The sequence below is a fragment of the Leptosomus discolor genome, unplaced genomic scaffold (genome assembly GCF_034619465.1).
Source record: "Leptosomus discolor isolate bLepDis1 unplaced genomic scaffold, bLepDis1.hap2 HAP2_SCAFFOLD_43, whole genome shotgun sequence".
Lineage (NCBI taxonomy): Eukaryota > Metazoa > Chordata > Aves > Leptosomiformes > Leptosomidae > Leptosomus > Leptosomus discolor.
The window spans coordinates 1,364,370-1,389,095 of record NW_028237934.1 but is presented as its reverse complement, the minus strand read 5'-3'; the positions used below and the strand labels follow the sequence as shown (position 1 = coordinate 1,389,095).

The 24,726-nt window shown below is 44.2% G+C and overlaps 1 protein-coding gene across 1 annotated transcript in view; it reads right to left on the bottom strand.

Moving 5' to 3' along the window:
- Positions 1-2,477: 2,477 nt before the first annotated feature.
- Positions 2,478-24,726, bottom strand: part of LOC147412362 (RING finger protein 17-like) — a 57,799-nt gene continuing 35,550 nt past the window's right edge. The window contains exons 22-23 of the mRNA XM_086481448.1: positions 2,702-2,840; positions 2,478-2,494 (exon numbers count right to left, since the gene is read on the bottom strand). Coding sequence (XP_086337574.1) covers positions 2,478-2,494; positions 2,702-2,840 — 156 coding nt within the window. The remainder of the gene's footprint in view (positions 2,495-2,701; positions 2,841-24,726) is intronic.

The window sequence follows — 24,726 nt, the reverse complement described above, 5'->3', positions numbered from 1 at the left end:
TCCTCCTTAGTGTATTCTGGCTTACCTTCTAGGGTTATCTGTCCGTCTGGGACTAGTGCTCCCTCTACCTTTACCATTTCTTTAACTGCCTGTTCTGCCGCTCTGTCCGCCAGTTCGTTTCCTCTTTCCAATTCAGTGCTCACTTTCTGGTGTGCCCTGATGTGCATAATTGCCACTTTTTCAGGAAGTTGGATTGCATTCAAAAGTCTTAAAATTTCCTTTGCGTGCTTGATAGTCTTTCCTTGGGAGTTCAACAGTCCTCGCTCCTTCCAAATTGCTCCGTGGGCATCTACCACTCCAAAGGTGTATTTAGAATCAGTCCAAATATTCACAGCCTTTCCTTCGGCCCTCTCCAGGGCTCGAGTGAGGGCTATGATCTCGGCCTTTTATGCTGAAGTGTCAGCCGGTAGTGGTCCAGATTCTATTACCTTTTCAGCAGTGGTGATGGCGTACCCAGAATGTCGTTTTCCGCCCAGGATATAGCTGCTCCCATCTGTGAACCAGTGCTCTACCCCATCCATGGGGGTATCCTTTAGGTCCATGCGGCTAGAGTACCTGGCCTCAATTGTCGTGAAGCTGTCTTGGTCCACTGGTTCTCCAGCCTTCCCACTAAGAAATGAAGCTGGGTTGACAATGTTAGTGGTCACAATCTCAACATCATCCTGCTCGACCATGATAGCTTGATATTTCAGGAATCTCTGTGGGGAGAGCCAGTGTCCCCCTTTCACTTCAAGGACTGTAGACACTGTGTGAGATAGGAAACCAGTCATTTTCTGACCCAGGGTAGACTTCTGAGGTTCCTGAACATTCAGGATGACTGCTGCTACCGCCCTTAGGCAGCCAGGCCACCCTTTGGCAGCAGCGTCCAATTGTTTGGAGAAGTACGCCACAGCTCGTCTGTATGGTCCCAGGTCTTGTGCCAGTACTCCTAACGCTATTCCCTGCTTTTCATGGGAAAATAGGAGAAATGGTCTACTCACATCAGGGAGTCCCAGTGCAGGTGCTGACATCAGGGCCTTCTTCAGCTGATGGAATGCCCGATCTGACTCAGCATCCCCTTGGAGGTGACTTTGACTGGATTTTATCAGGGAATACAGTGGTTTGGCCAGCAGGCCATAGTCATGTATCCAGAGCCGGCACCACGCCGTCATTCCCAGGAAGGTCCGCAGTTCTTTTACAGTCTGTGGCCGAGGGGTCTGGCATAGGGCTTCTTTCCGGGCTTGCCCCAAGGACCGTTGCCCTGCACTGATCTCATACCCTAAGTATGTAACCTGCTGCAAAGTCACTTGTGCCTTGTTTCGGGACACTCAGTACGCCTGAAGCCCAAGAAAAGTTAATAAACTTACAGTCCAGGTGACACAGGCTTCTCTGGGTTTAGTTGCAATGAGGATGTCATCCACGTATTGTAGTATTTTTCCTTCTTCCGATGGTGGTTCCCGTAATCCCAACTCTTTCGCTAGTTGGTTCCCAAAGATGGTAGGGCTGTTCTTGAAACCTTGTGGCAACACCGTCCCTGTGAGCTGGGTCTTCAAACCACTCTTAAGGATTTCCCACTTGAATGCAAAACTTTTCTGACTGGCTTCACGGAGAGGGAGGCAAAAGAAGGCATCTTTTACTTCTAAAACTGTAAACCAAATTTGTGGGAGGACATTTATGAAATAAGGGACATGTGAACAATTCAGCCTTTTCAGAGAGCCTGGGCTGGGACGTACCGGAACTGCTGAAAGCATAAACAACTTCCGGTGCAGGGGGCATCAACATCTTACAGGTGCAGGAGAAGAGACAGCCGCCATTAATGACGCAGTTTTAATTCTTGAAGAAGATGGGTGTGAACATCTGTGAACGTGACTTGAACATGACTCACAATGTGGCCAATCAGGTTGGACTATGGGCTGTTATTTGTGATGAAGCCAATCAGTATTTATTGGGTGTGGTCAAGGGTTATAAATTGCACTGGAAACACAGAAATAAAGGTTCACTTGTTAAATCACATTGATCGTGTCAGTGTCCTCACGCAGCTCCCGCAAGTGGCACCCGAACAAGGACCCTCAGATTCCTCAGAACAAAGTTGCAAGACTTGGAGAGGAAGAGGGTGGAAGGCCGACCGAAAGAGATCCGCTGCCCCGGCGGAGTAATAAAGAAAAAAGAGATAAAAAGAGTATCAGCGATCCACCCAGTCGCTAAGCGGTGACTCACATATTTACCAGGAAGGAGGAGAGAAAAGGAAGGTGCGCACCTCATCGTGAAACGATTACGGAATCTCACCCTGATCAGGTGAGCGGTCGGGGAGACAGATGGGGTTGGACAAGCAACAGGAGGCTGTCCTAAATCTGCTCCAACACATACTCTCAGTGAGAGGACTCAAGTATGAATCCTCGGCTCTTAAAGGGCTGTTATTATGGGCATGGAATAGAAGTTTAATCTCTTCCGTGGCAGTTGCTTTTGAACTCGCTACGTGGGAGGCCATAGATAAAGAGTTATTGGAAGATATAAGCTCGGGGGGAGCGAGAGCAAAAGAAGCAGGCAAGTACGCCACGTTATGGAAATTGCTTATGGAGATGTTGCATAGTATGAATGCTGAAAGAGCTGCTGCAGCTTCTGCCTTTGCTGCCTTTACCCCCTCCTCTGGCGATTCCTCGCCAACAACTACTACTTCTATTTTTTCTACGCAAATTTCTGTTCCTGTTCCACCTCCCTTTACCCCTGCTAATCAGACACAGACCACGAATTCGGGGGCTGGTGGGGCCACCGCGGGGACCGCACCCTCGGAGGAGGAGGTGCGCCATAATGGTGCCGACCCGATCGCAGTAAGAAGGGACTCGGAAGAGAACGCGGAAAAACTACAAGGGGGTGTGGGCAAAGAAAAGGGGGAAGTACGTGAACCAGCAGACCCACCCAAATCCCACCCCTATCCTGAATACACAGCGACCCACCCAACATCCCGCCCTTATGGCAACGTCACAACGACCCGCCCAAAATCCCGCCCTTGTCACACCGTCACAACGGCCCGCCTACAGGAAGACTCTCTTTCTCCAGGGATCATGTTGAAACAAAAGCAGAAAAAGGAGCTGCTTGATGAAGTCCTACAGCAACTCATAAACAAACTATCGGCACTCAATACGGCAGCGGACAGCAACAAGAAGACTCCAGAAAACGCTGCGACTCATAATCCTTTTGCTGTACCGTCATCACTACCAGTGCCTTTGTCGCAAATGCCTGTGCCAACTACTTCATTGTCAAATACGTTATTAAATGAACAAGAAGCAGGATGAAGATGGAAAGGAGTTATTCGTGATGCCCTAATTGAAGGAAATTTTCTTCCTTCTGCCTTTCCTATCGTTAACAGATCAGGCAGGAGGTGGAAAATGGGAACCGTTTGATTGGAAAATCCTTGAAACATTCAGCAGTATCACAATATGGGCTTCAATCTAGTTATACTCAACAATTATTACAATTTATTTTTACAGCAGATGTTCTGTTACCATATGATTCACAACAGGTTGCTAACATTCTTTTGTCCCCTTCTCAACAGCTTATGTTTACCAAGGCATGGCAACAGTTCTGTGACCGCGAAGCTGCACGACCTCGGCAGCAGGGAGATCCATTGTATGGTATACAAGCCCAAATGTTAATGGGCCAAGGTCCTTTTGCAAATACAGGCTTACAACACGGTTTTATAGGAGAGGTATTACAATTGTCACAGCAGTTAGCTTACCAAGCAATGATTTCAATCAGGGAACCAGGAAAGATACATACCTTTGCCAATATTAAGCAGGGTCCACAAGAAAGTTTTCCTTCTTTTATTGATCATTTAGATCAGGTTATTAAAAGTCATCCAGATTTGGATGAGGGAATGAAGAAAAAGGTTTTTAAAATGTTTGCCTTTGAGAATGCTAATGATACAACAAAAAGAGCTTTAGGTACCCTACCCAGAGATGCAAAAGTAGCTGATATGCTTAAAGTTATAGAACGCACCAATGGTATCGCGTCCTTACTTGCTGCTGCTGTATACAGTGCTGTTCGACCCCTCATAGATAGAAAGCAGGGAGGCAAGCAAAAGAGATGCTTCAATTACGGGACAATGGGTCACCTTATGAGCCAATGTAAACTCATTTCAGTCCCTCTGTAAATCAAACTTCCGCAGTTACACGGCGTACCAAATTCTAATAGCACTGTAGGTTTCTGCTTGCCAGGCAGGTTTAAAAAGTGCTTAATTTTTCAGTCATTGCGATAGGGTCAAAGCAGGTCCTTGTTTTAAAACTATTTTTTTTGAACTGTCTTATGATCTGTATGTGTCTGGTCAAAGATAAAGCTTCATAATGCTATTTTTATTCATGATGTTAACTGGCTGTAAAATATGAGACATTTTATCTAAAGGAGGCAAAGAAATTCAGGATTCATTTACAGGTTGCCTATAAAGTTGTGTAATTTGAAAAGCAGTGTTCATTATGAAAGAGCTCAAGTTGCTTGTAAAGATAATCTAATTAAAAAAGATGATGGAAAAAGGGGGATCTGCATAAAACATATAAAAGCCTTTGACAGATTTCTTGAAGTGCAATGGAGAATGGAAAATACCTGCTTGATAACACGTAGTTGTTATTGAGTTTTCTCAGATTCAGTTGACAACCCAGAGGTGACAATCTCTGTCTGGCTGCAGGAGCCGCTGAGGACCGGGACTCCCTAGGCGCGCCCTGGGACCCTTTCTCGGAGGGGCTCCCTGACTCATCTGGCTCGCTGCAGGGGCAGACACGGTCCATCTACGGAAAAAGGTATTCTTTCTGGTCTGTTTCTGTAATTTGCTAAATGTTCACACTGTGCACCGATCGGCATTGATGTCAACGTGTATTTTCACCCCTCGCACTGATATTTAACTACGTGAATGGGGTTAGTCTGCTTAATGCTATAGTTGCTACTGTAGTGATCATATTTGCAAGCGTCTTCTGATGTCTTTTGCGTGAATGGTGTAAAGGAGCTCCTTGTGTGATAATGTAAAACTGGTTATCAATATTTGAATGTGTGAGTGAGTGAGACACAGTGTTACTGTTATCATTATATAGAAGATATTTTGTTAACCGCACTTTGCCGCTTTTCACAAAAAAAAAAAAAAAAAAAAAAAAAAGACACATGGGACAGGTACCGCACAGACTGGTGAAACTACACGACATGTTGAGCGACAGCTTTATGCATGCTTTGCTGTTTTAGGCATTCCACTTGAAATTAAGACAAACAACGCACCTGCTTATGCTTCGCTTTGCTTTGCACGTTTTTGCAATCTTTGGGGTATTAACCATCGTACAGGTACACCTCACTCTCCTACTGTCAGGCAATTGTTGAGCGCTCTCACCAGACACTAAAAGCAACATTGTTAAAATAAAAAGGGGGAACCCAGGGTTGGTTGCCTAATGATCAACTGATGAAAGCATTGTATGTTTTGAATTTTTTAAGTCTAGCAGGTAACAGTGAGGAGCCACCAATGTTAATACACAGCAAAGGAATGGGTTCATTCTGGGAAGGGCTTCTAGAATTGCTTTATCATTATTTTTGACAGGAGCTGTTGGGGGCAATGCCTTGCGTGAACTATCGCATTTAGCATGCTGGACTGCTAAGAAAATTAATCTGACTTCAAGCATACTAACAGAATTGCTGGAAGATGTAGATAGTGTTAGACATGCAGTATTACAGAATAGAGCTGCTATAGTTTTTTTGTTATTGGTATTAGGTCATGGGTGTGAAGATTTTGAGGGATTGTGTTACATGATTCTTTCTGATCATTTCACAAGCATATACAAAATCTGCAAAAGAATATTAAAAAGATTGGCATTGATCATTCTCCGCTGGACGTGGGGTTGAGTTCTTGGGGTATAAGTGAATGGTTACTACACTGGGTAAAGTATGGTATCCTTATTGTTATCATGATATTAATTGTACTGCTGATGCTACCTTGTATCCTACGGTACATAAGCTCAATGATCGAGCAGGCTGTAAAACAAGTCTGGATTGTGCAAAAAAAAAAGAAGGGGGATGTGTGGGAGTACATTTATGAAATAAGGGACATGTGAACAATCCAGCCTTTCCAGAGAATCCGAGCTGGGATGTACCAGAACCGCGGAAAGCATAAACAACTTCCGGTGCAGGGGGCATCAACATCTTACAGGTGCAGGAGAAGAGACAGCCACCAGTAATGACGCAGTTTTAATTCCTGAAGAAGATGGGTGTGAACATTTGTGAACGTGACTTGAACATGACTCGCAATGTGGCCAATCAGGTTGGACTATGGGCTGTTATTTGTGATGAAGCCAATCAGTATTTATTGGGTGTGGTCGAGGGTTATAAATTGCACTGGAAACACGGAAATAAAGGTTCACTTGTTAGATCACATTGATCGTGTCAGTGTCCTCACGCAGCTCCCGCAACTCTCATTTGCAATGTGTTTCCATGACATTCCATTAGAATTAGAAGTTCTGGATCATTCCATTGCATTCCGTGGCAATGAGGAGTTCCAAAGCATTACATGGCATTCCATGGCAACTAGAATTTTGAGAGAGTTTCTGTGGCATTCATCGGCAACTATTGTTTTTGATGTGTTTCATGGCATTCTAAGGCAAGTAGAATTTCTGCAGCATTCCATGGCATTCCATGGCAACTAGTAGTTCCACAGGGTTTCTATGGCATTCCATGGAACCTAGGAGTTCCAGTGCATTTCTATCACATACCATGGCAACTAGAAGTTCTGAAGTGTTCCTTTCGATTCCATGGCAACTAGAAATTCCAGACCGTTCCGTACCATTCAATGGAAAGTAGTAGTTACAGAGCTTTTTATGGTATTAGGTTGCAACTAGAAGTTTTAGAGAGTTTCCATTGCATTCCATGGCAACTAGAAGTTCCAGTGTCTTCCATAGCATTCCATGGCAACTTGTAGTTCCAGAGCATTTCTATGGCATTAAATGGTAAACAGAATTTCTTCAGCATCCCATGGCATTCCATGGCAACTAGTAGTGCCAGAGCATTTCTATGTCATTCCATGGCAGCTAGAATTGTGAGAGGGTTTCTCTGGCACTCATCAGCAACTATTATTTGTGATGTGTTTCTATGGCATTCCATGGCAACTAGAATTTCTGCAGCCTTGCAATGCATTCCATGAAAACACGAAGTTCAAGAGTGTTCCATTTCATTCCGTGGCAACTAGAAGTTCCAGAGCGTTTCTACGGCATTCGATGGCCTCTGGTAGTTCCAGAGGGTTTATTTGGCATTGCATTGCAACTAGAAGTAGCGGAGCATTCCATGGTATTCCATGGCAACTAGTAGTTCCAGAGAGTTTCTATGGCATTCCATGGCAACTAAGAGTTCCAGACCGTTTCTATCGCATACCATGGTAACTAGAAGTTTTGGAGCATTCCATTGCATTCCATGGCAACTAGAAATTCCAGAGCGTTCCACACCATTGAATGGCAAGTAGTAGTTCCTAATCTTTATACAGTATTAGGTGGTAAACTAGAAGTTCCAGGGAGTTTCTATGGCATTCCATGGCTACTGGAAGTTCTGCCGCATTCCCTGGCATTTCATGACAGCTAGACGATCCGGGGCGTTCCATTGCATTCCATGGCAACTAGAAATTCCAGAGCGTTTAATACCAATCAAGGGCAAGTCGTAGTTCCAGAGCTTTTTATGGTATTAGATAGCAACTAGAAGTTCCAGAGAGTTTTTATGGCATTGCATGGCAATTAGAATTTCCGGAGCATTCCAATGCATTCCATGGCAATTAGAAGTCTTTCATAGCTTTCCGTGGCAACTTATATTTCCAGAGCGTTTCTATGCCATTACATGGCAACTATTATTTGATATGTGTTTCCATGACATTCCATTGCAACCAGAAGATTCGCAGCATTCCGTGGCATTCCATACCAACTAGTATTTCCAGAGCATTTCTATGGCATTTTGATGTCAACGAGGAGTTCCGCAGCGTTTCATGGCATTCCATGGCAATTAGTAGTACTATACAGTTTATATGGCATTCTATGGCTACTAGAAATTCCAGGGGGTTCAGTGTGTAACATAACATTCCATGGCAACTAGTAGTTCCAGAGTGTTTCTATGACACTCCATGGCAACCAGGAGTTCCAGAGTGTTCCATGGCATTCCATGGCAACTAGACTTTCTGCAGCATCTAATGGCATTCCATGACAAATATTATTTGCGATGTGTCTCCATGACATTCCATTAGAATTAGAAGTTCTGGATCGTTCCATTGCATTCCATGGCAACTACAATTTTGAGAGGGTTTCTGTGGCATTCATCGGCAACTGTTATTTGCAATGTGTTTCCATGACATTCCATGCAAACTAGAAGATCCGCAGCGTTCCATGGCATTCCATGCCAACTAGTATTTCCAGATCATTTCTTTGGCATTTTGATGGAAACGAGGAAGTCCTCAGCGTTCCGTGGCATTCCATGCCAACTAGTATTTCCAGAGTATTTCTATAGCATTTTGATGGCAATGAGGAGGTCCGCAGCGTTCCATGGCATTCCATGTCAACTAGAAGGTCCTGAGCGTTCCATAGCATTCCATGGCAACTCGTCGTTCCAGAGCGTTTCTATGGCATTCCATGGCAACTAGAAGATCCAGAGCGTTTCTATGGCATTTCATGGCAACTGTTATTTGCGATGTGTTTCCCTGACAATCCGTTAGAATTAGAAGTTCTGGATCGTTCCATTGCATTCCATGGTAAGTAGGAGTACCAAAGCATTCCATGGCATTCCATGGCACCTAGAATTTTGAGAGGCTTTCTGTGGCATTCATCGGCATCTATTGTTTGCGATGTGTTTCCGTGGCATTCCATGGCAACTCGTAGTTTTGCAGCGTTCCATGGCATATCATGGCACTAGAAGTTCCGGAGAGTTCCATTGCATTCTATGGAAACAAATAGTTCCAGAGCGTTTCTATGCCATTCCATGGGAACTAGGAGTTCCAGTGCATTTCTATCTCATACCATGGCAATTAGAGGTTCCAGAGCGTTCCATTGCATTCCACGGGAACTAGAAATTCCACAGCGCTCCATACCAATCAAGGGCAAGTAGTAGTTCCGTAGCTTTTTATGGTGTTAGGTGGCAACTAGAACTTCCAGAGAGTTTCGATGGCTTTCCATGGCAACTAGAAGTTCCGGATCATTCCATTGCATTCCATGGCAACTAGAAGTTCCAGAGCATTCCATAGCGTTTCGTGACAACTTGTAGTTCCAGAAAGTTTCTATGGCATTTGATGGCGACCAAGAGTTCCAGAGTGTTCCATGGCATTCCATGGCAACTGGAAGTTCCAGAGCATTTCTTTGGCATTCCATGGCAAATCGTAGTTCGAGGGAGTTCCTATGGCATTCCATGACAACTGTTATTTCCGAAGACTTTCCATGACATTCCATTAGAATTAGAAGTTCTGGATCGTTCCATTGCATTCCACGGGAAGTAGGAGTTCCAAAGCATTTCATGGCATTCCATGGCAACTACAATTTTGAGAGGGTTTATGTGGCATTCTTCGGCAACTATTATTTGCAATGTGTTTCAATGGAATTCCCTGGCAACTAGGATTTCTGCAGCGTTCCATGACATTCTATAGCAACTAGTAGTTCCAGAGCGTTTCTATGGCATTCCATGGCAACTCTTATTTGCGATGAGTTTCCAAGCCATTCCATTAGAATTAGAAGTTCTAGATCGTTCCATTGCATTCCATGGAAAGTAGGAGTTAGAGGCATTACATGGGATTACATTGCATCTAGAATTTCTGCAGCATTCCATGGCATTCCATGGGGACTACTACTTCCAGAGAGTTTCTATGGCATTCCATGGCAACTAGGAGTTCCAGAGTGTTTCTATCGTATACCATGGTAACTAGAAGTTTTGGAGCGTTCCATTCATTCCATGGTAACTAGAAATTCCAGAGCCTTCCATACCATTCAATGGCAAATAGTAGTTCCAGATCTTTCTATGGTATTAGTTGGCAACTAGAAGTTCCAAAAAGTTTCCGTTGTGTTCCATGGCAACTAGAATTTCCAGTGCCTTCCATAGCGTTCCGTGGCAACTTGTAGCTCCAGAGAGTTTCTATGGCATTCGAGGGCACCTAGTAGTTCCAGAGCGTTTCTATGGCATTCCATGGCAACTAGGACTTCCAATGCTTATCTAACGCATACCATGGTAACTAGAATTCCAGAGCATCCCATTGCCTTCCATGACAACTAGAAATTCCAGAGCGTTCCATACCAATGAAGGGCAAGTAGTAGTTACACAGCTTTTTATGGTATTAGGTGGCAACTGGAAGTTCCAGAGAGTTTCTATGGCATTCCGTGGCAACTAGAAGTTCCAGTGTCTTCCATAGTGTTCCGTCGCAACTTGTATTTCCAGAGCGTTTCTATGGCATTTCATGGTAACTTGTATTTGCGATGTGTTTCCATGGAATTCCATGGCAACTAGTAGTTCCAGAACCTTTCTATGGCATTCCATGGAAATTAGGACTTCCGGAGCGTTCCATCGCATTCCATGGCAACTAGTAATTACAGAGAGTTTCCATGACATTCCGTGGCAACCAGAAGATCCGCAGCGTTCCGTGGCATTCCATGCCAACTAGTATTTCCAGAGCATTTCTATGGCATTTTGATGGCAACGAGGAGTTCCGCAGCGTTTCATGTCATACCATGGGAACTAGTAGTTCTAGACAGATTATATCGCATTCCATGGCTACTAGAAATTCCAGAGCATTCCACAGCGATTCGTGGCAACATGTAGTTACAGAGCGTTCCTACGGCATTTGATGGCAACCAGAAGTTCCAGAGTGTTCCATGGCATTCCATGGAACTAGAAGTTCCAGAGAGTTTCTAAGGCATTCCATGGCAACTAGGAGTTCCAGTGCGTTTCATTCCATTCCATGGCAACTACTAGTTCTGGACAGTTTATATGGCATTCCACGGCTTCTAAAAATGCCAGAGGGTTCTGTGGCAAGTAGAAGTTGCAGTCTATTCCATAACATTCCATGGCAACTAGTAGTTCCAGAGCGTTTCTATGGCACTCCATGGCAACCAGGAGTTCCAGAACCTTTTTATGGCATTCCATGGAAATTAGGTGTTCCGGAGCGTTCCATAGCATTCCATGGCAACTAGTAATCACAGAGCGTTTCCATGACATTCCATGGCAACCAGAAGATCCACAGCGTTCCGTGGGATTCCATGCCAACGAGTATTTCCAGAGCATTTCTATGTCATTTTGATGGCAATGAGGAGTTCCGCAGCGTTTCATGTCGTTCCATGGTAACTAGTAGTTCTAGACAGATTATATCGCATTCCATGGCTACTTGAAATTCCAGAGGGTTCCGTGGCAAGTAGAAGTTCAAGTGTATTCCATAACATACCATGGCAACTAGTAGTTCCAGAGGGTTTCTATGCCACTCCATGGCAACCAGGAGTTCCAGAGTGTTCCATGGCATTCCATGGCAACTAGAAGTTCTGGAGCGTTCCATTGCATTCAATGGCAACTAGGAGTTCGAGCGCATTTCTATGGCATTCCATGGCAACTAGAAGTTTCAGAGCATTCCATATTGTTTCGTGGAAACTTGTAGTTCCAGAGTGTTTCTATGGTATTTGATGGCAACTACTAGTTCCAGAGCATTTCTATGGCACTCCATGGAAACCAGGAGTTCCAGAGCGTTCCATGGCATTCCATGGCAAATAGTAGTTCCAGACATTGCATATCTTTCCATGGAAAATAGTAGTTCCAGAGCGTTTCTATGGCATTCCATGGCAACTAGTAGTTCGAGGGAGTTCCTATGGCATTCCATGTCAGCTCTTATTTGTGATGTGTTTCCATGACATTCCATTAGAAGTAGAAGTTCTGGATCGTTCCATTGCATTCCGTGGTAAGTAGGAGTTCCAAAGAATTACATGTCATTCCATGGCAACTACAATTTTGAGAGCGTTTCTGTGTCATTCATCGACAACTATTATTTTCGATGTGCTTCATGGCATTACATGGCAACGAGTAGTTCCAGAGCCTTTCTATGACATCGCATGGTAACTAGAAATTACAGAGCGTTTTTATGGCATTCCACAGCAACTATTATTTGCCATGTGCTTCCATGATATTCCATGGCAACTAGAAGATCCGCAGCGTTCCGTGCCATTCCATGCCATCTAGTGTTTCCAGAGCATTTCTATGGCATTTTGATGGCAACGAGCTGTTCCGCAGAGTTTCATGGCATTCCATGGCAACTACTAGTTCTAGACAGTTTATATTGCATTCCATGGCTACTAGAAAATCCAGAGGGTTCCATGGCAAGTAGAAGTTCCAGTGTGTTCCATAGCATTCCATGGCAACTAGTCGTTCCAGAGGGTTTCTATGGCACTCCATGGCAACCAAGAGTTCCAGAGCGTTCCATGGCATTCCATGGTTACAAGAAGTTCTAGAGCGTTTCTATGGCAATCCATGTCAACTAGTAGTTCCAGAGCATTTCTATGGCATTTTGATGGCAACGAGGAGTTCCGCAGCATTTCACGGCATTCCATGGCAAGTTTCAGAGCGTTGCATGGCCTTCCATGGAAACTAGTAGTTCCAGAGCGTTTTTATGGCATTCCATGGCAACTAGAAGTTCCAGAGCGTTCCATGGCATTCCATGGCAACTAGTATTACAGAGCGTTTCTATGCCATTACATGGCAACTATTTTTTGCGATGTGTTTCCATGGCATTCCATGGCAACTAATAGTTCTGGAGAGTCTATATGGCATTCCATGGCTACTAGAAATTCCAGAGGTTTCCGTGGCAAGTAAAAGTTCCAATGTTTTCCATAGCAATCCATGGCAACTAGTAGTTCTGGAGAGTTTCTATGGCACTCCATGGCAACCAGGAGTTCCAGAGCGTTCAATGGCATTCCACGGCAACTAGAAATTCCAAAGTGTTCCATACCAATCAAGGGCAAGTAGTAGTTCCAGAGCTTTTGATGGTATAAGTGGGCAACTAGAAGTTCCAGAGAGTTTATATGGCATTCCATGGCAACTAGAAATTCCAGAGCATTCCATATCGTTTCATGGCAACCTGTAGTTCCAGAGCATTCCATGGCATTCCATGACAACTAGAATTTCCAGAGCGTTCCATAGACTTCCATGGAAACTAGTATTTCCAGAGCGTTCCACGGCGTTCTATGGCAACTAGTAGTTCTGGAGAGTTTTTATGGCATTCCTTGGCTTCTAGAAATGCCAGAGGGTTCCGTGGCAAGTAGAAGTTCCATTGTGTTCCATAGCATTCCATGGCAACTATTAGTTCTAGACAGTTTATATGGCATTCCATGGCTACTAGAAATTCCAGAGGGTTCCGAGGCAAGTAGAAGTTCCAGTGTGTTCCATAGAATTCCATGGTAACTAGTAGTTCCAGAGCGTTTCTATGGTACTCCATGGCAACCAGTATTTCCAGAGCGTTCCATGGCATTCCATGGCAAGTAGAAATTCCAGAGCGTTTCTGTGGCATACCATGGCAACTCTTATTTCCGATGTGTTTCCATAACATTCCGTTAAAATTAGAAGTTCTGGATCGTTCCATTGCATTCCATGGTAAGTAGGAGTTCCAAAACATTACATGGCATTACATGGCAAGTAGAATTTTGAGAGGATTTCTGTGGCATTCATCGGCAACGATTGTTTCTGATGTGTTTCGATGACATTCCATGGCAACTAGAAGTTTTGCAGTGTTCCATGGCATTTCATGGCAAGTAGAAGTTGCGGAGCGTTCCATTGCATTCCATGGCAACGAGGAGTTCCTGAGCATTCCATAGCATTCCATGGCAAGTAGAAGTTTCAGTGCGTTACTATGGCACTCCATGGCAACCAGGAGTTCCAGAGCGTTCCATGGCATTTCACGGCAACTAGAAGTTCCAGAGCGTTTCTATGGCATTCCATGGCAACTAGAATTTCCAGTGTCTTCCAGAGCGTTCCGTGGCAAATTCTAGTTTCAGAGCATTTCTATGGCATTCCATGGCAACTGGAATTTCTGCAGCATCCCATGGCATTCTATGGCAACTAGTAGTTCCAGAGCCTTTCTATGGCATTCCATGGCAACTAGTAATTACAGAGCGTTTCTACTGCATTACATGGCAACTTTTATTTGCGATGTGTTTCCATGACATTCCATGGCAACTAGAAGACCTGCAGAGTTCCTTGACATTCCATGCCAACTAGTGTTTCTAGACCATTTCTATGGCATTTTGATGGCAACAAGGAATTCTACAGCATTTCTATGGCATTCCATGGCAAATAGTAGTTCTGGAGTGTTCCATTGCATTCCATGGCAACTAGTAGTTCCAGAGCGGTTTTTTGCACGCCATGGCAACCAGGAGTTCCAGTGCGTTCCATGGAATTCCATGGCAACTAGAAGTTCTGGAGCATTCCATTGCATTCCATGGCAAATAGTAGTTCCAGAGCGTTTCTATGGCATTCCATGGCAACTAGGAGTTCCAGTGCATTTCTACCGCATACCATGGGAACTAGAATTTCCAGAGCGTTCCGTTGCATTCCTTGGCAACTAGAAATTCCAGAGCATTCCATACCAATCAAGGGAAAGTATTAGTTCCAGAGATTTTTATGGTAATAGGTGGCAACAAGAAGTTCCAGAGTGTTTCTATGGCATTCCATGGCATCTAGAAGTTCCAGAGCATTCCATAGCATTTTATGGCAACTAGTAGTTCCAGAGCGTTTCTATGGCACTCCATGGCACCTAGAATTTTGAGAGGCTTTCTGTGGCTTTCATCGGCATCTATTGTTTGCGATGTGTTTCCGTGGCATTCCATGGCAACTCGTAGTTTTGCAGCGTTCCAAGGCAGATCATGGCAGTAGAAGTTCCGGAGAGTTCCATTGCATTCTATGGCAACAAATAGTTCCAGAGCGTTTCTATAGCATTCCATGGCAACTAGGAGTTCCAGCGCATTTCTATCCCATACCATGGCAATTAGAGGTTCCAGAGCGTTCCATTGCATTCCACGGGAACTAGAAATTCCACAGCGATCCATACCAATCAAGGGCAAGTAGTAGTTCCATAGCTTTTTATGGGGTTAGTTGGCAACTAGAACTTCCAGAGAGTTTCGATGGCTTTCCATGGCAACTAGAAGTTCCGGAGCAGTCCATTGCATTCCATAGCAGCTAGAAGTTCCTGAGCGTTCCATAGCACTCCATGGCAAGTAGTAGTTCCAGAGCGTTCCATGGCATTCCATGGCGACTAGAAATTCCAGAGAGTTCCATACCAATCAAGGGCAAGTAGTAGTTAAGGAACTTTTTATGGTATTAGGTGGCAACTACAAGTTCCAGAGAGTTTCTTTGGCATTCCATGGTAACTAGAAGTTCCAGAGCATTCCATAGCGTTTCGTGACAACTTGTAATTCGAGAAAGTTACTATGGCATTTGATGGCGACCAAGAGTTCCAGAGTGTTCCATGGCATTCCATGGCAACTAGAAGTTCCAGAGCATTTATTTGGCATTCCATGACAAATCGTAGTTCGAGGGAGTTTCTATGGCATTCCATGGCAACTGTTATTTCCGAAGAGTTTCCATGACATTCCATTAGAATTAGAAGTTCTGGATCGTTCCATTGCACTCCACGGGAAGTAGGAGTTCCATAGCATTTCATGGCATTCCACTGCAACTACAATTTTGAGAGGGTTTCTGTGGCATTCTTCGGCAACTATTATTTGCAATGTGTTTCAATGGAATTCCATGGCAACTAGGAGTTCTGCAGCGTTCCATGACATTCTATGGCAACTAGTAGTTCCAGAGCATTTCTATGGCATTCCATGGCAACTAGGATTTCCAGAGTGCTTCTATCGCATACCATGGTAACTAGAAGTTATGGAGCGTTCCATTCGATTCGATGGAAACTAGAAATTCCAGACCGTTCCATACCATTCATTGGCAAGATATAGTTCCAGAGCTTTTGATGGTATAAGCTGGCAACTAGAAGTTCCAGAGAGTTTATATGGCATTCCAGGGCAACTAGAAGTTCCAGAGCATTCCATAACGTTTCGTGGCAACCTGTAGTTCCAGAGCGTTTCTGTGGCACTCCATGGCAACCAGGAGATCCAGAGCATTCCATGTCATTCCATGGCAACTAGAATTTCCAGAGCTTTCCATAGACTTCCATGGAACCTAGTAGTTCCAGAGCATTCCATGGCATTCTATGGCATCTAGTAGTTCTGGAGAGTTTATATGGCATTCCTTGGCTTCTAGAAATGCCAGAGGGTTCCGTGGCACGTAGAAGTTCCATTGTGTTCCATAGCATTCCATGGCAACTAGTAGTTCTAGACAGTTTATATGGTATTCCATGGCTACTAGGAAACCAGAGGGTTCCATGACATGCAGAAGTTCCAGCGTGTTCCATAGCATTCTCTGGGTCCTAGTAGTTCCAGAGCGTTTCTATGGCACTCCATGGCAACCAGGAGTTCCAGAGCGTTCCATGACATTCCATGGCAACTAGAAATTCCAGAGTGTTTTATGGCATTCCACGGCAACTCTTATTTGCGATGTGTTTCCATGACATTCCATTAGAATTAGAAGTCCTGGATTGTTCCGTTGCATTCCATGGTAAGTAGGAGTTCCAAAGCATTCCATGCCATTCCATGGCAACTACAATTTTGAGAGTTTTTCTGTGGCATTCATCGGCAGCTATTATTTGCGATGTGGTTCATGGCATTCCATGGCAACTAGTAGTTCCAGAGAATTTCTATGGCATTCCATGGTAACTAGTAGTTACAGAGCGTTTCTATGTATTACATGGCAACAATTATTTGCGATGTGTTTCCATGAAATTCCAAGGAAATTTAAAGATCCGCAGCGTTCCATGACATTCCATGCCAACTAGTGTTAAAAGACCATTTCTATGGCATTTTGATGGTAACGAGGAGTTCCGCAGCATTTCATGGTATTCTATGGCAACTAGAATTTCCAGAGCGTTCCATAGCCTTCCATGGCAAATAGTAGTTCTGGACAGTTTATGTGGGATTCCATGTCTTCTAGAAATGCCAGAGGGTTCCGTGGCAAGTCGAAGTTCCATTGAGTTCCATAGCATTTTATGGCAACTAGTACTTCCAGAGGGTTTCTAAGGCACTCCATGGAACCAGGAGTTCCAGAGCATTCCATGGCATTCCATGGCAACTAGAAGTTCTGGAGCGCTCCATTGCACTCCATGGCAACTATTAGTTCCGGAGCTTTTCTATGGCATTCCATGGAAACTAGTAGTTCTAGAGAGTTTATATGGCATTCCATGGCTACTAGAAAATCCAGAGGGTTCCATGGCAAGTAGAAGTTCCAGTGTGTTCCATACCATTCCATGGCAACTAGTAGTTCCAGAGAGTTTCTACATCATTCCATGGCAACCAGGAGTTCCAGAGCGTCCCATGGCATTCCATGGCAAGTAGGAGTTCCAGACCGTGTCTATCGCATGCCATGGCAACTCTTATTTGCTATGTGTTTCCATGACATTCCATTAGAATTAGAAGTTCTGGATCGTTCCATTGCATTCCATGGCAAGTAGGAGTTCCAGACTGTGTCTATCGCATGCCATGGCAACTCTTATTTGCTATGTGTTTCCATGACATTCCATTAGAATTAGAAGTTCTGGATCGTTCCATTGCATTCCATGGTAAGTAGGAGTTCCAAAGCATTCCATGGCATTCCATGGCAACTACAATTTTGAGAAGGTTTCTGTGGCATTCATTGGCAACTATTATTTGCGATGTGTTTCCATAGCCATTCCATGGCAACTAGTAGTTCCAGAGACTTTCTATGGCATTCCATGGCAACTAGTAGTTCCAGAGCGTTTCTATCGTATTCCATGGCAACTGGAAGATCCAGTGCGTTCCATGGCATTGTATGCAACTAGTAGTTCTGGACAGTTTATATGGCATTCCATGGCTTCTAGAAATTCCAGAGAGTTCCGTGGCAAGTAGAATTTCCATTGTGTTCCATAGCATTTCATAGCAACTAGTAGTTCCAGTGCGTTTCTATGGCACTCCATGGTAACCAGGAGTTCCAGAGCGTTCCATGGCATTCCATGACAACAAGTAGTTCCAGAGCATTTCTATGGCATTCCATGGCAACCAGGAGTTCCAGTGCATTTCTATCGCATACCATGGGAACTGGTACTTCTAGACAGTTTATATGGCATTGCATGGCTTCTGGAAATACTAGAGGGTTCCGTGGCAAGTAGAAGTTCCAATGTGTTCCATATCATTGCATGGCAACTTGTAGTTCCAAATCGTTTCTATGGCATTCCATGGTAACTAGTAGTTCTAGACAGTTTATATGGCATTCCATGGCTACTAGAAATTTCAGAGGGTTCCATGGCAAGTAGAAGTTCCATTGTGTTCCATTGCATTCCATGGCAAGTAGTAGTTAAAGAGCGTTTCTATGGCACTGCATGGCAACTAGGATTTCAGTGCACTTCTATCGCATACCTGCGGAACGAGAGTTTCCGGAGCGTTCCATTGCATTCCATGGCAATTTGAAATTCCAGAGCGTTCCATACCAATCAAGGGCAAGGAGTAACTCCAAATCTTTTCATGGTATTAGGTGGCAACTTCAAGTTCCAAAGGGTTTCTATAGCATTCCATGGCAACTTAAATTTCCGGAGCATTCCATTGCATTCCATGGCAACTAGTAGTTCCAGAGCGTTTTTATGGCATTCCATGGCAACTAGAAATTCCAGAGCATTCCATACAAATCAAGTGCAAGTAGTAGTTCCAGAGCTTTTGAATGTATTAGCTGGCAACTAGACGTTTCATAGAGTTCCATGGCATTCCATGGCAACTAGAAGTTCCAGAGAATTCTAAAGCGTTTCGTGGCAATTTGTAGTTCCAGAGCTTTTCTATGGCATTCCATGGCAACCAGGAGTTCCAGAGCGTTTCATTGCATTCCATGGAAAATAGTAGTTCCAGAGCGTTTCTATGGCACTCCATGGCAACCAGGAGTTCCAAAGTGTTCCATTGCATTCCATGGCATATAGTAGTTCCAGAGCGTTTCTATGTCATTCCATGTCAACTAGGAGTTCCAGTGCATTTCTATCGCATACCACGGGAACTAGAAGTTCCGGAGTGTTGCATTGCATTCCATGGCAACTCGAAATTCCAGAACGTTCCATACCAATCAAGGGCAAGAAGTAGTTCCAGAGCTTTTGATGGTATTAGGAGGCAACTTCTAGTTCCAGAGCGTTTCTATGGCACTCCATGGCAACCAGGAGTTCCAGAGCGTTCCATGGCATTCCATGGCAACTAGAAGTTCCAGAGCGTTTCTATGGCATTCCATGGCAACTCTTATTTGCAATGTGTTTTGATGATATTGCATTTGAATTAGAAGTTCTGTATTCTTCTATTGCATTCCATGGTAAGTAGGAGTTCCAAAACATTACATGGCATTCCATGGCAACTAGGGGTTCCAGTGCGTTTCTATTGTATACCATGGCAACTAGAAGTACCGCAGCATTCCATACCATTCCATGGACACTATTATTTGCGATGTGTTTCCATGACATTCCATGGCAACTAGGAGTTTCAGAGCATTCCATGGCATTCCATGGCAACTAGAAGTTCCAGAGCATTTCTATGGAATTCCATGGCTACTATTATTTGTGATGTGTTTCCATGGCATTCCATGGCATCTAGTAGTTACAGAGCGTTTATATGGCATTCCACGGCAACTAGAAGTTCTGCAGCGTTCCATGGTATTTCATGGCAACTAGAAGTTCCGGAGCGTTCCATTGCATTCCATGGCAACTAGAAGTTCCAGAGCGTTTCTGTGGCATATCATGGCAATTATTATTTGCGATGTGTTTCCATGATATTCCATGGCAACTAGAAGTTCGAGAGCGTTCCACACCATTCCTTGACAACTAGTAGTTCCAAGGAATTTCTAATGCATTCCATGGCAACTATTATTTGCGATGTGTTTTCATGACGTTCCATGGCAACTGGGAGTTCCAGTGTGTTTCTATCGCATACCATGGCAACTAGAAGTTCCGGAGCGTTCCATTGCATTCCATGGCAACTAGAAATTCCAGAGCGTTCCATACCAATCAAGGGCAAGTAGTAGTTCCAGAGGGTTTTATGGTATTAGGTGGCCACTAGAGGTTCCAGAGAATTCCTATGGCTTTCCATGGCAACTAGAATTTCCGGACCGTTTCATTGCTTTCCATGGCAACTAGAAGTTCCAGTGTCTTCCATAGCGTTCCGTGCAAATTTGTAGTTCCAGAGTGTTTCTATGGCATTCCATGGCAACTAGAATTTCTGCAGCATCCGATGGCATTCCATGGCAACTAGTAGTTCCAGGGAGTTTCTATGGCATTCCATGGCAACTAGGATTTCCACTGCATTTCTATTGCATACCATGGCAACTAGAAGTTCCGGAGCGTTCCATTGAATTCCATGGCAACTAGAAATTCCAAGCGTTCCGTACCATTCAATGGCAAGTAGTAGTTCCAGAGGTTTTTATGGTATTAGGTGGCAATTTGAAGTTCCAGAAAGTTTCGATTGCATTCCATGTCAACTAGAAGTTCCAGAGCGTTCCATAGCCATTCCATGGCAACTAGTAGTTCCAGAGCGTTTCTATGGCATTCCATGGAACTAGAATTTCTGCAGCATTTCATGGCATTCCATGGCAACTAGTAGTTCCAGGGAGTTTCTATGGCATTCCATGGCAACTCTTATTTGCAATGTGTTTCCATGACATTCCATTAGAATTAGAAGTTCTGGATCGTTCCATTGTATTCCATGGTAAGTAGAATTTCAAAAGCATTACATGGCATTCCATGACAACTACAATTTTGAGAGTGTTTCTGTGGCATTCATCGGCAACTATTATTTGTGATGTGTTTCCATAGCCATTCCATGGCAACTAGTAGTTCCAGAGCCTTTCTATGGCATTCCATGGTAGCTAGGAGTTCCGGAGCATTCCACAGCATTCCATGGCAACTAGTAATTAAGGAGCGTTTCTATGGCATTCCATGACAACTAGTATTTTCAGAGGGTTTATTTGGCATTCAATAGGTACTAGAATTTGCGGAGTGTTCCATGGCATTCCATGGCAACTAGTATATCTAGAGCGTTTCTATGGCATTCCATGGGAACTAATAGTTTCAGAGGGTTTATTTGGCATTCCACGGCAACTAAAAGTTCAAGAGCGTTCCATTCCATTCCATATCAACCAGTAGTGCCAAAGCGTTTCTATGGCACTACCTGGAAACTAGTAGTTCCAAAGTGTTTTTATGGCATTCCGTGGAAACTAGGACTTCCAGAGCGTTCCATGGCATTCCATGGCAACTAGTACTTACAGAGCGTTTCTATGGCATTCCTGGCAAATAGAATTTCCAGAGTGTTTCTACGTCATTCCATTTCAACTATGAGTTCTGGAGGGTTCCATGGTATTTTGTGGCAACTAGAATTTTGAGAGGCTTTCTATGGCATTTAACAGCAAGTATTGTTTGCGATGTGTTTCCATGACATTCCGTAGCATCTAGAAGTTCTGAAGCGTTCCATGGCATTCCGTGGCAACTAGAAGTTCCAGAGCCTTTATTTGGTATGCCATTTCAATTAGAAGTTTTATAGCGTTCGATAGCATTCCATGGCAACTGGTAGTTCCAGAGCGTTTCTATGGCAGTTCATGGCAGCTAATATTTTCAGAGGGTTTATTTGGCATTCCATGGCAACTAGTATTTCCAGAGCATTTCTATGGGGTTCCATGGCAACTGGAATTTCTGCAGCATCCCATGGCATTCCATGGCAACTAGGAATTCTGGAGTGTCCCATGCATTCCACGGCAACTAGGAGTTCCAGAGCATTCCATGGCATTCCATGGCAACTAGAAGTTGCAGAGCATTCCATGGCATTCCATGGCAACTGGTAGTTCCAGAGCATTTCTATGGCATTCCATGGCAACTATTATTTGCGCTGTGTTTCCATGACATTCCATGGCAACTAGAAGATCCGAGGTGTTCCATGGCATACCATGCCAACTAGTATTTCTAGAGCATTTCTATGGCATTTTGATGGCAACGAGGAGTTCCGCAGTGTTCCATGGCATTCCACGGCAACTAGAAGTTCCAGAGGATTCCATAACATTCCATGGACACTAGAAGTTCCAGAATGTTTCTACGTTATTCTGTGGTAACTAGGAGTTCTAGAGGGTTCCACTGCATTCCATGGCAACTAGAATTTTGAGAGCGTTTCTATGTCATTCAATGCAACTATTATTTGCCATGTGTTTCCATGACTTTCCATGGCAACTAGGAGTTCCTGAGGGTTCCATGTCATTTCTTGGCAACTATTAATTCCAGAGCGTTTTTATGGTATTGTATGACAACTAGAAGTTTTGCAGCGTTTTATGGCATTGCATGGCAACTAGAAGTTCCAGTGTGTTCCATAAAATTACATGGTAACTAGTACTTCCAGAGAGTTTCTATGACATTCCATGGCAACTAGAAGCTTCAGAGCGTTCCATAGCATTCCATGGCAACTAGAAGTTCCAGAGTGTTTCTCCGTCATTCCATGGCTACTAGGAGTTACGGAGGGTTCCATGGCATTTAACTGCAACTAGAATTTTCAGAGCGTTTCTATGGCATTTAACAGCAAGTATTACTTGCGATGTGTTTCCATGACATTCCATAGCATCTAGAAGTTCAAGAGCATACCATGGCATTGCATGGCAAATAGAAGTTCTGCACCGTTCTATGGAATGCCACGGCAACTATAGTTCCAGAGCGTTTCTAGGGCACTCCATGGCAAATAGGATTTCCAGAGTGTTCCATGGCATTCCATGGCACCTACAATTTTGAGAGCGTTTCCATGGTAAACAACGGCAACTATTATTTGCGACATGTTTCCATGGCAGTTACACTGTCAACCCAGCTTCATTTCTTAGTGGGAAGACTGGAGAACCAGTGGACCACGACTGCCTCGAGACGATTGAGGCCACGTACTCTAGCCGCATGGACCTCAAAGATGCCCCCATGGATGGGGTAGAGCACTGCTTCACAGATATGAGCAGCTATGTTCTGGGCAGAAAACAACATTCCGGGTACGCCATCACCACTGCTGAAAAGGTAATAGAATCTGGACCACTACCGGCTGACACCTCAGCGCAAAAGGCCGAGATCATAGCCCTCACTCGGGCCCTGGAGAGGGCCGAAGGAAAGGCTGTGAATATTTGGACTGATTCTAAATACACCTTTGGAGTGGTAGATGCCCACGGAGCAATTTAGAAGGAGCGAGGACTGTTGAACTCCCAAGGAAAGACTATCAAGCACGTGAAGGAAATTTTAAGACTTTTAAATGCAGTCCAGCTTCCTGAAAAGGTGGCGATTATGCACATCAGGGCACACCAGAAAGTGAGCACTGAATTGGAAAGAGGAAACGAACTGGCGGACAGAGAGGCAAAACAGGCAGCTAAAGAAATGGTAAAGGTGGGGAGGGAGCACTAGTCCCAGATGGACAGATAACCCTAGAAGGTAAGCCAGAATACACTAAGGAGGATCAAAAGTTAATCACAGATTTGGAAGGAACATCCAATGAGGATGGGTGGGCCATAACATCACATGGGAAACTCATAGTCCCCTCTTATATGGTTTGGCCATTGGTCCGGGAGGAACACAAGAAGGGACACTGGGGGGCGGAGGCATTACACAAATACCTTATCAGACACGTGACGGCTCGAAATTTATACACCACTGTCAGACAAGTGACTCAGCAAGGTGACCTTTGCCTCCAGACTAATCCAAAAATTGTCCCCAAACCAGAAATGGGCCAAATTGGGAAAGGGAATTGTCCGGGACAACACTGGCAAATTGATTTTGCGGAACTTCCTAGAAAAGGAGGGTGTAAATACTTGCTTGTACTAACTGATACCTTTTCAGGCTGGCCAGAAGCCTTCCCATGCAGAACAGCCAAAGCTCGAGAGGTGACCAAGGTGTTGCTACAAGAAATCATATCCAGGTTTGGAGTCCCAGCAGTGACGTCCTCAGATAGAGGGCCGCACTTTATCTCCAAAATAGTGCAACAAATAAGCCACCATCTAGGGACAGACTGGCAGCTACACACTCCATACCGGCCACAATCCAGTGGCCAGGTGGAGAAAATGAATCACTTGATTAAACAACAGATTGTTAAATTAGGACAAGAAACCAATTGGGCCTGGCCACAATCTCTACCCCTAGCAATGCTATGGATACGAACTAGACCCCGAGCTAAGGAAGGACTAAGCCCATTTGAAATTCTATATGGACGACCCTATGTGGTACAAAAGGGAACCTCTTCACAAATTGGTGAAGAACTGATGACTTCCTATATGGTGGCATTAGGGAAACAGCTTTGTAAAACTGGGAAACCGCTGTTTGGAACCCGATGCAGGGGTTTGGATGGGCCAGTGCCTAACATACAGCCTGGAGACTATGAGTGTGTTAAGTTTCTTACAGAGAAAACTTTGGAGCCACAGTGGGAAGGACCATATCAAGTGCTCCTCACCTCTTTCACGGCAATTAGGCTCAGAGAACAAAGCGCCTGGATTCACTACAGCTGTGTGAAGAAAGCACCTCCTGGGATTTTTCTAAGCTGTGGGAAAAGCTAACCTCTTGGTTGTCAAATCTAACATGGTTAAAGCAATTGTTTGTCACAATGATAACAATTATCCTTTTGTTTATAGTCCTTTGTATAACAGTCTGATGTAGTTTATGGT